Source organism: Acomys minous, assembly GCF_964271855.1.
Source record: "Acomys minous genome assembly, chromosome: 14".
Lineage (NCBI taxonomy): Eukaryota > Metazoa > Chordata > Mammalia > Rodentia > Muridae > Acomys > Acomys minous.
In genome coordinates, this window is record NC_140496.1 from 85,802,427 (window position 1) to 85,818,331 (window position 15,905).

Sequence of the window (15,905 nt, forward strand, 5' to 3'; positions counted from 1 at the left end):
TGGTACTTGATATTCACATAGCCAAGCAACACTGAGAAAAGGAAGATAACTGAAAAATTTTAAATACTTTCTAATTACTTGTTATTATTAATTTTTTTAAAGGGTGAACCAGGAAAACCAGGAGAACAAGGCTTGATGGTATGTATCTCAGTTTATTTTCTTAATGAAAATAATAGAAAGGCAGGTTATTAAAAACTATGGTCAAGTTTGTGTGTGAGTAATGAAACTTTTGGTATTACCCAAAACAGAAAGAGTGATTTATGAAAGGTAGGGGGAAAAAACATGTCGAACTTACTACATGCTGAGGATCACAAGACTGCTGTCTTACTCGGTGTTCCATTGCTGTGAAGAGACACCATGGCCACAGCATCTCTTATGAAGAAAGAATTTAAGTGGGGCTGGCCTATAGTTTCAGAGGCTTAGCCTATGTCACCATGGTGGGGGACATGGTGGCATAGAGGCAGACACGGTGCTGGAGAAGGAGCTCAAAGTTGTATGCGCTGATCCAAAGGCAGCAGAAAGACTGGGCCTCTCCTAAGGTCTTTGAGAGCCCACCCCCTGTGACACACTTCCTCTAACAAAGCCACACTTCCTAGTCCTTCTAATCCTGTCAGAGAGCTCTGAGCATTCAACACATGAGCCTGTGGAGCCATTCTTACTCAAAGCACCACAACTGTACACCCATAGAAATGATGGTGGCTACACATCCATGAAAAGGATGGTGGTGGTAACTCCAGATGGGAAGGCAGGGAGGAAGGGTGGTGTCGAAGGTCAGAGCAGCTGACATAAGCAACTCAGTGTTAACAGAGATTAAATTTAAGGATGTGCCTATTCGTTGAACTAGAGAGAGAGAGTTCAGTGGGAAAGAGCAAGAAGACCCGAGTTCAGAGCTCAAATTGCCATAGCTACAGCAGCCTATAACTCCAGGACAGGATGGTGAGGGGGCAGGAAGATGCCTGGAGTTTACACAACCTGCAGAGGGGTAAAAAAAAAGATGTGGGGATGTTTATTTATTTATGTACTTTCTTACTATTTGCCAAAGGGTTCTACCCAGAGAGCAATTTGGGATTTCTGCCACTTAGCAGAAACAGACTCACATAGTGAAATGATGTTGCCTGAATTTGTGTAGACACAAACATCCCAGCTCCTTGTGACTTGTTGATCCTCTGCCAGTATATAAAAGTCACATAAGCTTGCCGAGTCTGATGAATGCACTTTCAACTGCCTCTCTCTGCCTCTTTCTCTCAATCTGCCATTCTAACCTGCTGTATGTTTTTTTAAAAATATTATTGGGGAAAATTGGATGATCTCCCTGTTACCCAAATACCAGAGCATGGCTCAGGCATCCCTGGGATGTAGAATGAGGGAACCAATCAAGTTTGAGTGTCCATGCTCACATCATGTGGAAAGCTCAGGAATAAAACTACTGCCTGGGTAGGAAAGCTAATGTGCTGGCTACAAACTAAAGTAAATATGCAAATGGGCAAACAAGTAAAGGCTTCCTGCTTCAGGAGAAGCCTTCTTAGTACAGCACTGAAGACCAGACACTCTGCAAGTGAAAACGCCCTGGGACCAAGCCTCACTCACCACAACATGGACTCTGCTATTTTGCGTGGCTTGTGAGAACAAGAGAAATAATCTGGTACAGATTCTTTTTTTCCATATAATTTTTAAAAAGAAAATTATAAAACATTTGCAGCCTTCATGGAGGGACAGACAGACAGCATTAGTTCATAGTATTCTGAGCCAAAGAAGTCTTGGAAAAGTAGGATATAAGTTTTGAAATTGTTTTAAGCACCTATAATTTCTGTCCTGGAAAAAATCATCAAGATATGTCCATATTATTCGTTGCTACATCCTAATCTCCTTGATATCCTCAGGAGCCCTTGTATCCCTCGAGTCAGTTCAGAATTATCACTGGCTTCAGCTTTCTACTCTGACACCCAGTGCCGCACCCTAAACATATCTAGTATTCTCAAGTTAAATGGGTGTCTCAGAACACTGTTCTCCAGGATGGATTATACGAACAATGCATAATCTCACTTTCCTGCACCTTCTCGTTATATTTGTGTCTATGTTCTTAGAGCATCAGAAATAGGACCCAGGGCCTCACACAGACTGAGCGCCTACTCCACTAAGCTATTCCCACCCCTAATTTAAATCATTAAAAATAAAATTTTTGCCTAGCCCTAAATGAATTATAGTGTCACCTTACTGTGCTCCCATTTCCCAACTTATATAAAAACCATCTTGAAGGCAGATAAACATTGGCCATATTTGCTATAAACCTTTTCGTCTTTCTTTACAGTCTTCAGATGAGTTCATGTCTCCTTTTCTAGACGCAGCCAAGAAATGTAAATGAAATCACAAATGTCCCAAGGAACTGTGGGCTTAATGGTCTTCTAAAGTGCATTTATAGATGCTCTCTTTCAAAGGTGTAAATTGCTGCTTTAAGTGAACAGCTCTCTAATATGTAAAATGGCTAAACCCTCGCATACATCTTGTGATCATCCACAAATGAGTGTCACTCGTGTGCAAGTCCGACCAATGGCCAGAAGGTCTCTGTGCCCTCCCCCTCATCACGACCCCAGCATGCTGACTTGTGTCACCGTGAGTTAGCTTTGCCTGCATTTGAATTTTATTCTAATTGACTCGAACAGTATGTCCACATTTGTGTCTGGATTCCTTCATTCAGCATTGTATTTGTGAGATCATCTACTTCTGTTTTAATAGCCTTCACAGCTGTTCAAAAAAAAAAAAAATAGGAGGCAGAACATAACTTCCTCTATTACCCCGTTAAAACTCCATCACTCAGAGCAGTGAATGAATGAGTGCCTGTCTGACCTTGGGCAAGTCACTTAACCTCTAAATTTCTCATCCGTTCAGAAAAAATAACACTGTCTTTGCGTGCCTTAAAAGGTAGCCAGAGACAAATGCAATAAATTAATGGAAATCTCTTTTAAAACATATATGAGTATATTATCACCACTCTTTGTCCTCTATATGGTACAGGTGAGCATTGGCTTATATAACATATGGGTTCGTGAATATTTTTTTGAGATAAATCAGATTTTCATGAATCAACCTATTTTTAAGTTGCTAGAGAGTTTGGTTCTTTCAAACAGTTCTTCTCAGGGCCTTTGTGAAAAGCAACACAAACTGAACTTGAATGTTTTATACTTGCCTGTCAACATGAATGACTCCTGTGTATTTTAACCCATCTCAAAAAAAAAAAAAGTATACCGAATATATATTTGAATTTTTTTGTTTGTTTAGATTTAGTTTGGGCTGAGATTCTTGAGACTCAACTTGTCTTTTTCCAGGGTGATCTGGAAATCACTTTAGAACTCAGGCTAGTTTCAAACTCATAATCTCCTTGCCTGGCCTCCTGAATTCTGCTATTGTAGGAAGTGGCACCATACCCAGCATTTAGAATGGCTGTTTTATGATGCAAGATCTCTTGTGGAGTTTGTCTTTGTGTGTGTGTGTGTGTGTGTGTGTGTGTGTGTGTGTGTGTGTGTGTGTGTGTGTGCGCACCCATGCGCTCATACTCACGGTGCTTAAACCCTAAAAAGTCTGTTAGGAAGAAAGGTGCCCTGCCTCAGTTGTGCTAGTCTTGAAGGCACTTAATGTATGGTGTAAGCTATTGATAGCAATTGCTATTCGACATACCTTGTTGCCTTACGAGCAGCAAGGGAAGCACTGACATGAAGTGCTCTGCGAACCACAAAGATTTCCACAGATGATTAGATTTCCTCCTGAGACAAATGCCAAGCAATGTAAGCAGCCATACATACAGAAAGACTCGGGGAAAAACTGTAGAAAAATGCTTGCATAGTCAGTGTGACCTTACAGCATGCCAGTACTGCAGCCGGGAGTACCTTGCTTCTGTTCTGTTGGTCGTTGTCGCTTGAGCCTTCTGGATGTCACGTCACATTATCAGTTTCTCATGATGCTACTTCGCACCCACCAGTTCAAACAGAGCACAGTGGGTAGCACTGCTCCTTCCTGGCCTGCATGTCCCCCGCTGATCTGAGTTGCTCAGCAGAGCTCGTGTGGATGAGGGTTCTAATGGTACACTGGAGGGTCTTTATGAATTTCAAATGTCTCTCATAATGAGATGAGGCAGCTAAAAACCAACCTACCGAACCGTTTATGATATGTCAGGTAGGGATTTAGTTTTCATAATCCAGGATGGCTCATTATACTGCATCATAATCATCTGAAGATTAACAGCAGACATGATACAGTAAGAGGGGAAGCCTGTGCTCACACAGGCCTGCTTCCCTTGAATGCTTCTCAGCATCCATTCTGTAAATGTGACCTTTGGGCTTTCTGAGAAGTTCAGGGGAGATTTTAAAAAACAGAATCTGGAACTTAACAAAAAAATTTAACTACATCTAAATAAGAGCAGACGCTTCCCCCAGCACACAGTATGCTATAAAACCAGACCCAAGAATACAGCTGAGGGCTGCCTACAACTGGAAATGCTCAGGGCTGGATTCTAGCACAGGCTGTGTCTGGATGCTCCAGGTCTTCCAAGGCGGCAGTGCTCTGATCAGCTGTTGCAATCGTATTTAAAGGCGTTTTTTTTTTCCCCTGTAGACACCCTTACTGGCTTTGTTTCCTTTGACAAGTGAAGAAGTTCTGAGCTACATGAAAGGTAGATGGCGTCTTTTACGGGATGCCAACCCTGTCTCATATCAACACTGCTTCCCTTAGCCAATCTGACACAACTGGAGTCACCAGGAAGCGGGAACCTCAATTGAGAAAATGCTTCTATTGGCCTATGAATAAGTCTGTGGGGGTATTTTCTTCATTGATGTTTAGATTAATGTGGAGGACCCAGCCCACTGTGGGTGGTGCTACACCTGCACAGGGGATCCTGGGTTTTATAAAAAGCAAGCTGAACACGCCTGGAAGGAGCACTTCTCCATGGCTGCTGCTTCAGTTGCCACCCCCAGGTTCCTGCCCTGAGTCCCTTTGCTGACTTCCTTCATGATGGACCATTTATCAGCTGTAAGCTGACATAAACCCTTTCCTCCCCAGCTTGCTTTTGCCCTTGGTGTTTTATCACAGCAATAGAAAGTAAACTAAGACGTCTGGATGCTATGTCTTAGTCTAATATGTCCATATCTGAGATCTTTTGGGCTCTTTCACTCCCCTGTTCTGACACTCTTTATTCCAAAACTCTGTATTCCTTCCTGTTTTCCACCCAGTTTGCATGCAAACTTCACAACTTGGTTATTCTTCTCCATTTTCTTTATCATAAAAAAAAAAACTTACATTTCATTCATTTGGGCTTTAATGGCATCTGAGAATTCAGGAGACGTTTCCTCTTAAAAGGAAATTTGGATTTGTGCCTGAGAAATTTGTAGATAATTTTAGTTTGTTTTAGTTTTACTTACAAACACATCGTTACACTTGAGTCCATTGAGTCCCGTGCTGTTGAGAATGCATGTTAATGACACAAAGCATCAATAGTGTTCCTGCTTCATTTAAAGTGAAACCGGGAGGAGCAATATGCGAAGGCTCGCTTCAGGTATCTTCACTTACAGTGGCCTGCTGTGCTACAGCTGACAAACTCATAGCTTTACCAAACCGAACCCTGAGCTGCCTGCTCTCCTGGTCAGCAAATGGTAGACAGATAAGAATGACAGATTTCTCCCACTCATTTCGTTCTAAATGAGAAAGTGAGACAGATAGACAAACAGACACATACACACACCCCCCCCACACACACACACATACCCATGCCACAGAGTCCTTCCCATTTCTCTGGGTGTGTTTGTTCCTAGCTTGTGATGTATTGTTTTCTGAACAGATGAGTGATAGGTGCCTTATCTGCAGCTGCCCTGGTGGCCGTTCTGTAGCCCAGCCCAAAGGGGCTCTCGGCCAACTCCTGTGTGCACAGACTTCTCTAGTGCTGTCTAAGGGTGCATTAGTGTAGGAGGTGACAGAAAGACATCTCCAAAAACTGAGTAGGTGACTACAGCCATTTTGATTTTGTTTTTCCATAATGACTTCTAGGCTGTGAAGAGCTCTATGACCAATATCTTTATACTAGTTCCAGCTAAAGGCTGCAATGCTATATTACATTGACCAAAATAAAATAACTAGAATTTTGTGTGACCACTTAGAGAATGTGATGGTACCAAAAGATACAGATGCTGTCCCATCCACATCCTGTTATCTTTCATTTCTCATTAAGTGCACTGATGTATCTCCACTGTATACAGATACCTTATAAATAAATACAGAAGCCATTCATCTGGGTTTTTTAGGCAAAAGAAAACTCTTACGAAAAATGTACAAATACTAAAAACTTAAAAACCAAGATAGTGAGCCGTTAAGCATGTTCTACCTTCTAACTTCCCCAAGATTTTTCTCATGGTGATTTGTAAAGTTGAAATCCAGAAATTGTATGCTCCTAAAAGTTCAGAGCCTGAAGATGCCAGCAAGAGGAAAGCTGTGACCAGCCTGATTGATCCCTGGCTCTCAGGCTACTCCCTTTCTCTTCCATGCCTTCGCCCACCATTCACCTTTATGTAGTTGACTTTCTAGAACTCACAGTCTCCGCTGCTCACAGGCACTAACTCCATGCACATCCCATAGAATAACCACGTATGTTACTTAGTTTTGCCTGTTCACTTGACTGAGTTAAGAAACACCATTAAAGCATTAAGAAAGCACGCCTTTGGAGGGTGTCTGTGAAGACATGAGCAGTGAGGTTTAATTCAGTAGGAAAGACGCACGCTGAATACGCCTGGCACCATCGTCTCCTGAGCTGAAGAAGAAAGTCAGCGGACAATCAGGGTCCCTCATTGCTCTGCTTCCTGCTCTGCTGAGACTTGTGAGTAGCTCTGATGCCCAGCCCTCCTCCTCACTGTGGTGAACTCCATCCCCCGCCCCCAAAGCAAGTAAACTAGCCCTCCCTCCCCTTAGACTGTTTCTTGCCAGGTATCAGCACACAGCAACAGAGAAAGTAGCTAGCACGTCATGGCATTGTCCTGTGTTCCAATTTGCTGTTGTGGGTGCCAGTGATAAGACTCCCCTTCAGAATGGAAAGAACTGGGGGAGGGAGGGACCACTGTCTTCAAAGGGAGCTGGAGTCACAAGGGCAGAAAAGCCTTGGGTCTCTTGGCATCCCAACCATGGTCTAAGTCTGGACAACTGAGTTTGCAGGATGGCTTCTTCTCTTAGACTCACAGATTCCTACCTGTGAGGACCTGTAGCCAGAGAAGAGAGATCTAAAACGCCTTCTTGCTTGGTACTAGGTCTTTCTGTGTTTGAGGGGAGGCTTTTTAAAAATAATCCCCTGCTTTTACCAGCTCCTTTAAGAAAATGCCACGCACGTACTTCCACGTTCTCTCACACTGTTAGGGCTGTCTGCTCCATTTTCATAATGCTTACACCATCTTACAGTGGTTTCTGTAGCTAGACTGTTTATTAAACCGAATGACTAAATGGTATGAATAATGCCATTATTATTAACAGTATTTGTACTAATAAGGTACTGATACCTAAAGTACTGACTGAGCTTTTTCTTTTTCTTTCATCTAGTGTTGTGTCTCACCAGGGGTAGAGTTAGAATAAACCCAACTCATTTCCTTCAGGTTGCCTTTTCTTCCCCCCCCCCCGCCCCGCCCATAACTTACTCTTTTCATTCATGTTCTACAGATTGTTTAGAGTGTATATTTTCTTGTGAACAGCATGATTAAAGGATCAGTTTTCATGAGGATCTATTTGTAGTCACAGGATGTAGCTATTTTGAAGTCGGGCATATTAGAAGAAATCTTAGAAATCGTCTAGCCAATCACATCACAGATTAAAAAAGAGAAAAGAAAAAGTAGCATAGGTAGTATGGTGAGGCAGTGGAAAAGACAGTGACAGAACCATGCTAGAATCTGCTTCGTTTGATTACAGCCTTGTGGGTTTCACAGTCTAAATCCACCGTGTCCAACGCGAGGCCTACTAACTCCGTGTGATGACTTCAAAATCGGTTTCAGCAAATCCAAATTAAAGCTTCATTTCTGAAACTGCACTAGAGACATGTCTGCTGCTCAATAGCCATGTGCGGCCAGTGACTCCCCTGCGGGATTAAGCAATACAGAGTGTTTCCATCCTCACTAGGCCTCCCAGTAGGCAGCACTCACTGCACTTCCTAGACAGAAAGTGGCCTGAACACATGAGTCTATACTGTGCTCTCACATTTAAGACATCTGTGAGTCACAGGAGATGTACATTCTGGGGGCAGCATTTCTCAGCATTGTCGATTTTAAACAGAGAAGGAGCTGAGACCCCCCTGTATACAGACAATTTTCAACTGAGTGCCATGTGCTGCGATAGGCCCTCATGCCCCATGAATCTCCTCCTTTTATGGCATCCAAGGGAACCGTGTAATCACGGAGGGCAGAGACGCTTATTAATGCTTCTTTCCTTAAGGGTTCCACTTTGGGTTCAGTGCTAAGAAATAATTTATTAAGTATTTAGAAGGAATAGAATAAACTAATTTAGCTGTGGGCATCTGGTGACCACAGGGTCTCTGCTTTGTAACCTGATAGTAAAGATGCTTCAGTGTCTAGATCTGCCTTTCATCTGTTTGTGCTGTTTAATGGTCCATTTTTTCATCTCAGGTTCTGGTTTTGTCAAGTGATGAGAAAAATGTATCACCCATTTAATTTCCTGAACTGGAAGAAACCTCCCTTCAGAAGGTCACAGCCTCATGATTTTGAGAAATACCAGGATATGTGTTGCCCTGGTTTAATATTTCCCCCTAAGTCAGCACATGAGATGGGGCTGTCAGAAAACATTTGCTCTTTTTAAAAATGACTACTAATTAGACATTTTTCCATAAAGCACTTACGAACAAGTGTGATGCCATATCATTGACAAAGTGTGAGTTTTAGAAGAATTTTTTCAAATAGTAGGAGTTATTCGGGAGAGATGTTACATAAACAAAAAATTTCTAAATATAAAAATAGAAACAACTGCTTCCAAGCTAAGAACTCTGTCCAGTTGATAGTGTTATATTTTGAGTGCCAAAATAATGATATTTAGTAAATAGTAATTTTATTTTTTTGTGTTTCAACTTATTCAATAATTACTTAAGATGGCAAAGATGTAAAACATGTGATCTGAGAGTGCTTCTACTGAGTCAATTGGATTTTAATATGTAAGTGTATTAAAGTATAATCAATCAACAGGGATTGGAATGAAACAGAAAACAAGATTTGTCTAGACATCTTGGAGAAGTCCCACAAAGGATGTGGGCCATGACCCTGAGTCCTGGAAGAGTGATTAAGAAGTTTAGATAAAGGCTAGTAGAAAAAGGAAATAAATTTCATGGGAATATAAATAAATATGGTCGAAGACAGGGCCCATGAAAGACTTGGTACATGTAGCACTGAGATGTAGCACTTTTATCCCAGAATCCCTCACAGCTATCGCATTACAAGATCATTGGCCTTGGTGTAGAAGGCGGCACAGCAGCAGTGTCTTGCATCCTATACAACAGTCTCTGTCTTGGTGCCTCTCTATGCTTAAGCAATAAACTCCAAATCTTGGACATCTTTTTTGATTCAACCCAAGATATCCATGGTAGATAGAATTTCTGTCTCTTAGCCTTCAGGTTGGAGATGGATGTCTATAAAAGTGAATCTTAAAATATTTCTTATGTGAGGCAAACTGCCCTGGTGGGTTCCTTCTCTATAAACCAATGCTACATATTTTGTCGTCCTGTGGTGCCTTTGACTAGGTTAATTAATATCTTTCCAAGAATTGTGATGAAACTCATAACACCAAACCATGGAGAAAGTCCAGTGCTTATGTTTTATGTTTACATACGATACACATCTCATCATTCTTTCCATCAAATCAACTTTGAAAAACACTTCCCTTATTTGGGCTTTTATTAAATCAAGGAAAAATTTAAGTCAAAAGGAAGCCATTTTAAATGGCTTAATACTTTCGGCTTCTGTCCTCTCAGCCACACTTTTTTTTTTTTCCCTACAGAAGCTGATCGTGTATTCTTGTATCCAGCAATGACCAGAGCTTTGGATTTTACTGTTAGTCATCAGGGACAGAACAGGAACTGCATCCACCCCCTACATCATTTCCTAATAGCAGGCAACCAGAACTTGCTTTAAAACATCTCCCAAGGGGCCCCCTGAAGCATATTGTCTAGCTACACAGCATCCTGTTTAAGCAATTAATACCTTAGTCAAATCTGTGCTCATGTTAGTAGGGTCAGAAAAATTCATTTTTTTCCCAAATAGTGATCTATCAAAGAAAATGCTTTTTCAAATATATGTAAACGAGGAACAATAGGCAATACATGATGCTTGTAGAATCATTTGCTTCTTGGCTGCCTGATTTGAAGATTCTTTTGGGTTGATAATTCTACCCACTGTCCGTGTGTGTTCCTGAACTGCATTAGAGACCTCAGGCTGATGTATATACACCGTACATGGTATAGGAAAGCTAAGGTGATTTTTTTTCTTTATTGTTCTGTAGAAACTATGAAATGAAATCACTTGGGAGGAATTTAATGACTCCAGTAGTTTGGGAGCTACTGTAAAAAGCCCGTAGCATTGGCATGACTCAAGTGAGCAACAGAGTAAAGCAAATTATGTCATTTCTATCTTGAGACACTATTGTATAAGGTTTAAGGAAAAAGAATTGACTGTATGAATTCCTTTAGTCATTCCTATAATTTTAATCATAGTCAAAGTGAGGACATTGTGGTCATGTGATTTCAATCTACCTTCTCCATCCATTTCTCTTTCTCCTTCCAACACCTGCCAGCCACCCTCAAGTGTTCTTTGACATTTTACATGCTCCTCGCTTTTGGCCTTTGCACCTGTCCTCTTTCCACCAACATTCTCCTTACTCAGCAGGCATGTGGTCTGCCTGATGAAGCTCTCTTCAAGAGTCAGTTTAACATGGAGTCTTCACAAAGCTAGCTAGTTTAAAACATCTACTCCCATCCTCATACACTACCATGTAACATGGTAATACCGTTCATAAATTCTATGAAAAAGTCCTACCACGGTGGTGCTTTGGAGAATGAAGAAGCAGCCCTAACCCCCAAACTGAACCCGGGTTTATGGAGTTGGTGCAGGAGGGAGCGTCCGATAAAATCCCAAGTTGAGTTGTTGAGAAGCTTATGTGGTGAACTACAACTCTTATCCTGGTCTGACCTTTTCTCAATAGCTACAAGGTTGTCAACAGATGTTTAAACAGCCTTTTAAAGGACGTGTCCTTGGGCAGCTGTGTGCAGAAAGACACAGGGAGACAAAAGGCAGAGAGATGGTTAGATAGATGGCACGTAGACTAGGGAGGGAGGACAGGACTTTGAAATGAACACAGCTGTGTACCACAAGGGGCAGGACACACATAGAGGTCTGATGGACCCAGGCAGGAGGAGTCAAGGGGCCGCAGGCCTAACATGCTTTTAGTTAAAGGCAATCACTTCCTTGAGAACTATTATATTTATTTGTTTAACTTATTTGCTCACTGTATTCTGAATGTTGTATATAGTCTATTGGAGTGGAATTTAGCAGAATTAGTGAAAATAAGGACAATCAAATATATAGTATTATTCTTGCTTATAAGCATGTATGGAAACACTGTTTTGCATAATTCTCTGTGAAATGTTCTGGCAGATCGTGACAATGATGATCTAGGGATGCATTGATGATACTAGCACTCCTCCACATCTAAAATTTCTCAATGACTTTTTAACACTTTAAGTAAAGTTATTTCCACCTCATCAGGTATTCTGTATCATTCAGAATCTGTATTGACATTAGAATGTTTCAGGGTTCAAATTAAACTTGGTATTTCTTAAGTGTAAAGAAATCTACCTGCCAGGTGTGGTGGCGCACGCCTTTAATCCCAGCACTCGGGAGACAGAGGGAGGCGGATTGCTGTGAGTTCGAGGCCAGCCTGGACTACAAAGTGAGTCCAGGATAGCCAAGGCTGCACAGAGAAACCCTGTTTCGAAAAACCAAAAAGAAAAAAAAAGAAAAAAGAAATCTACCTTAATATGTTGATAATCAGTACGTAGCATAGTGTATAAGTTTAAAACATATAGAGATTATTTTGAAAAAAAATCATTTTTTAAAAATTTTGGTTGTGTGAAAAAAATACTCAAAGTATAAATGCACCTGCCAAGGAAAGTGTCTAAGAAGAAACATTGTACTAAGAAAAATGGACCAAATGGATTATAACTCTATTTTGATAACTGTTTTATCCAAACTGAGTGAATTATTAGCATAACACTAAATAGAACTTCTTTAGAAGTCTTGAACTACTGGAATCCTAATTTTAGTAATAAAAAGAAGCTTTACGTTCACTAGTGAATAATGCAGTTATGCCATTCTTAATCTGAGCCATGGTTCAGGCAGAAAGTATAAGTTTAAGATTAGACAAGTTGGACGAGCAGATAAAAGCACTTGGTACACAAACCTAAGAGCCTTAGTTCAATTCCCAGAACCACATGATAGGAAAGAAGGGAATCCTGCCAGTTTTCCTCTCATTTCCACACATCCATCATAGAATGCATGTATCCACATTCATACACACACACACACACACACACACACACACACACACACACACACACACACACACATTCGCTCTTAAAAAGATTAGCTGAGCTAATGAATGATTCTATAGTACCTCCTGTTATTTTATAAATTTACATTTGTGCCAGAAACAAGGCTAATCAAATGCACATGTCTTAACTAGCTGCTAACAATGTGCCTTAATTTCAAAATTGATTTTTGAACAGGAAACCTTACGTTATAAGTTTATATTTAATTACTGCATTGTCACAGATATATAGCAGTGTCATCAATTTAAATATATTTAAAACATACGTAAGAAAAATCTTATTTGGTGCAATAAACTGAGGGTGTGTGTGTGTGTGTGTATGTGTGTGTGTGTGTGTGTGTGCGCGCGCGCATGTGTGCGCTCGTGTGTGTGTGTGTGTGTGTGTGTGTGTGTGTGTGTGTGCCTGTGTGCCTGTGTGCCTGTGTGTATGCACAAATATTTGCATATTTACTCAAAAGTGTGTCTTCACCTTTATTCTACTTTACTTCTGAGCCCCTTCTGGTAACAGATGATGCTTGGCTCCTTACCATTTTTCCTGCAGTGAGATTTAAAAATTATATGTACATTTTTGGTAACTGAGACTATATCTTGGCAGTACACTTGCAAATAATCTATAAGACATGTATTCATAATTCAAAATTAATGGTAAATCTTTTTTAACTGCTTTTATGAGTTTACAAAAGTAACACTAGTTTTCTAAACTGAAGAAAAAAATATATTCAATTTCCTTGGTTATTTGATTTTTTTCTTAAATATTGCATTAAAACATGCTAGTCTAATTTTATGTGATTAGTCTTTCTAAATCTCTGATTTAATATGACCATGCAGCAAGGACCAAATTAGAAAACGCCTATGGATGTTAGTCTCCATTTAAAATACTTGTGTAAAATTCTATTTTCCTTTGAAATGGTCCCCTGAAATGGAAGACCCAACTTTAGTGAACAATGTTTTTTTCAAGTGACAAGGTTACTTTTACAACGGGAACACAATCTTTGTGAATTGAGCATATACATCCTCCGTCTAAACACTGGAGAAACGCACTCCTCGCCATAGAATTTCCTTTCCAAGCTCGGCGTGTCAGGAAGGGAAACACCCCGGAGACACTTGAGAGGATGGAGTCCTGGAGGACGATAAACTCAAGGCTTTTCTTCATTCTCACATCCCCTATCATAGCTTGCCACTTCTGCCCTTGCTTAGCACTGACATTCATTTCCCAAACAATTTACACAAGTGAGGAAGTGATTAAACGTGTTTATGTGCTGATGGGGAAGAGCTGGTGGAGAGGCTGATACAGATGCGGGGGTAATTGATTGGAAAAGGTCCCCATGGGCAGAGGCAAGGATGGATTCCAGAGTCAACCTGATGAACTGGCCTCACAAGGAGGAGGGGGGCTCTTCTGCCTCTGAGGTCCTTGTGGCCTTGGGTTGATGAGAGGGGATTTATGCCTGATGCCCCCCCTTTTTTTTTCTTTGCAAAATCTAAAATGGAGATATTGCAAGTGGAGGGAAGGAGATGGGTGCAGCAAATATGCAGATAGCGAGCCTATTAAAAACACGGTTGGTGGTTCTGTTTGCTTGACAAAGTCAAGGCAGAATAAAAGTTGATATAATACAACTTGTATTCAATACCCCGAGGCTGATTATAGAGGAAATGAGTCTTCCTGTGAGAGCTGCTCGACAGCAGAGGGGAACAGGTTCTCTGGGCGTTTCTAAACACTGTGTCTATTTAATTTTTTTTTTAAATTCATGGACCATTCTTCCCCTAATGATCATTCTTATGTTTTATGTCACATTACAGAGTATGAATGTCAGATGTTGACTAGCGGAAATGCCCTACAATGAAAATAAGCCTTCAGGATAGTATGGTGGACTGAGGGGCTTTTGAATGAAAGAATAGCATCTATAAAGTCACTAAACGCACCCAAATCAAGTACCTTTCTTAAGGGACTAAAAAAATTGTCCAATATCTTTATTTTAAAATAGTGTAAAGGGTTAGAAATAAGGTTGTAGCTAGCTCTGTGTTCTTTTTTCTGTCTGAAAGCCAGTCCTTAATCTAAATAGAACAAACACATCCTGACACTGGCTTTGTGGTTGAAGAACTGCTTATTTTCCTAACTGTCACATTTGCATTTTCTAAGTAAATATTCTCCTTCATCTCAATACTAAACGTGGCCTGAGTCTGGGGATCACAGCCTGACAACAGCTGGCAACATCCCTGTTCCCTTTTCGGCGGCATATCAGATGCTACCTTTAACCTTGACCTCCCCTAGTTTGTAAACAAAGTTTTGTTTATGGGGGTCAACTGACTACATTTCCTAAGAGTAAAACACAGCAGCATGCTTCTCCGTACGGTGACTTTCTTGCGAGCCTGTTTCCTAGGGTTTGCTGTAGAGGCCCTGGGTAATGTGCAGGTGTTCTAGGGGATGAATGGTGTTGTGTACTAACAGTATCCCTGGCCCTCAAAATGGGCCTGATTTGATAGATTGGTAGGTATATCAAGAAACAAATGCAAAGGGACCCAAAACATTTTCTTTGTAAGAGAGAAATCAAATCCCTCTGGCATGTCTCGTGTGGTTTTCAAAAAAAAACAAAATTACAATATACATATATTTGAAAAACCCACTTTGGATTTCTAACTGAGAACTTTCCTTTTTGCCATATGTTAGTACAGCAAAGGGAACCTCATAGAATAGGATGGCTTGCTGGTTGTTGAAAAGGATTGTTGGTTATCTGAGCTTGAGTGGCAGAATTATTATGTTAATTGGATTGTGTTTTCCTCTTTTAGGGACCTCTGGGGCCTCCAGGACAAAAGGTAGGGTGTGCGTATCAGTGTTGAAAAAGTGTTCAAACTCTTTTGTCTAATGAGAGCTAGAGAAGTGGGTGGAATTAGGACCATAAGCCCTGCCGAAGGAGTCAGTCTCCTCTGTACATTCTGCTCTCTAAAAACATTGTAGTATTATGCATTGGAATGTCCCTTAGATTTTCACTCTACTTCCAGAGATGGCTTTTTGAGTTGTCTGCTGAACTTGTAGGCTATGGACTATTTAATTCAAATGTTGGTAACACATTCTGACAGCATTTACAACATGAAGGATCATGTGACACTGCAAATTGATTGCTGGCCTTGGTCAAATATATAACTGCCAAATGGCCACAGAACTGACCCTAATAGAGGATATGCTTGTTGGTTGATTCACTGCGCTGCTTGGCTCACTCCGTGTCCCCCTTGGCTGAGGTAAACTGAAGAGTGACTTCCTGATTACAATTTCAGCCTTAGCCACAATCGCC

The 15,905-nt window shown here is 40.8% G+C and overlaps 1 protein-coding gene across 1 annotated transcript in view; it reads left to right on the forward strand.

The window, feature by feature from the left end:
- The window catches only part of COL25A1 (collagen type XXV alpha 1 chain), a 400,933-nt gene that overhangs the window by 285,368 nt on the left and 99,660 nt on the right, over positions 1–15,905 (forward strand). Inside the window, exons 9-10 of the mRNA XM_084756859.1 lie at positions 103–138; positions 15,403–15,429. Coding sequence (XP_084612985.1) covers positions 103–138; positions 15,403–15,429 — 63 coding nt within the window. The remainder of the gene's footprint in view (positions 1–102; positions 139–15,402; positions 15,430–15,905) is intronic.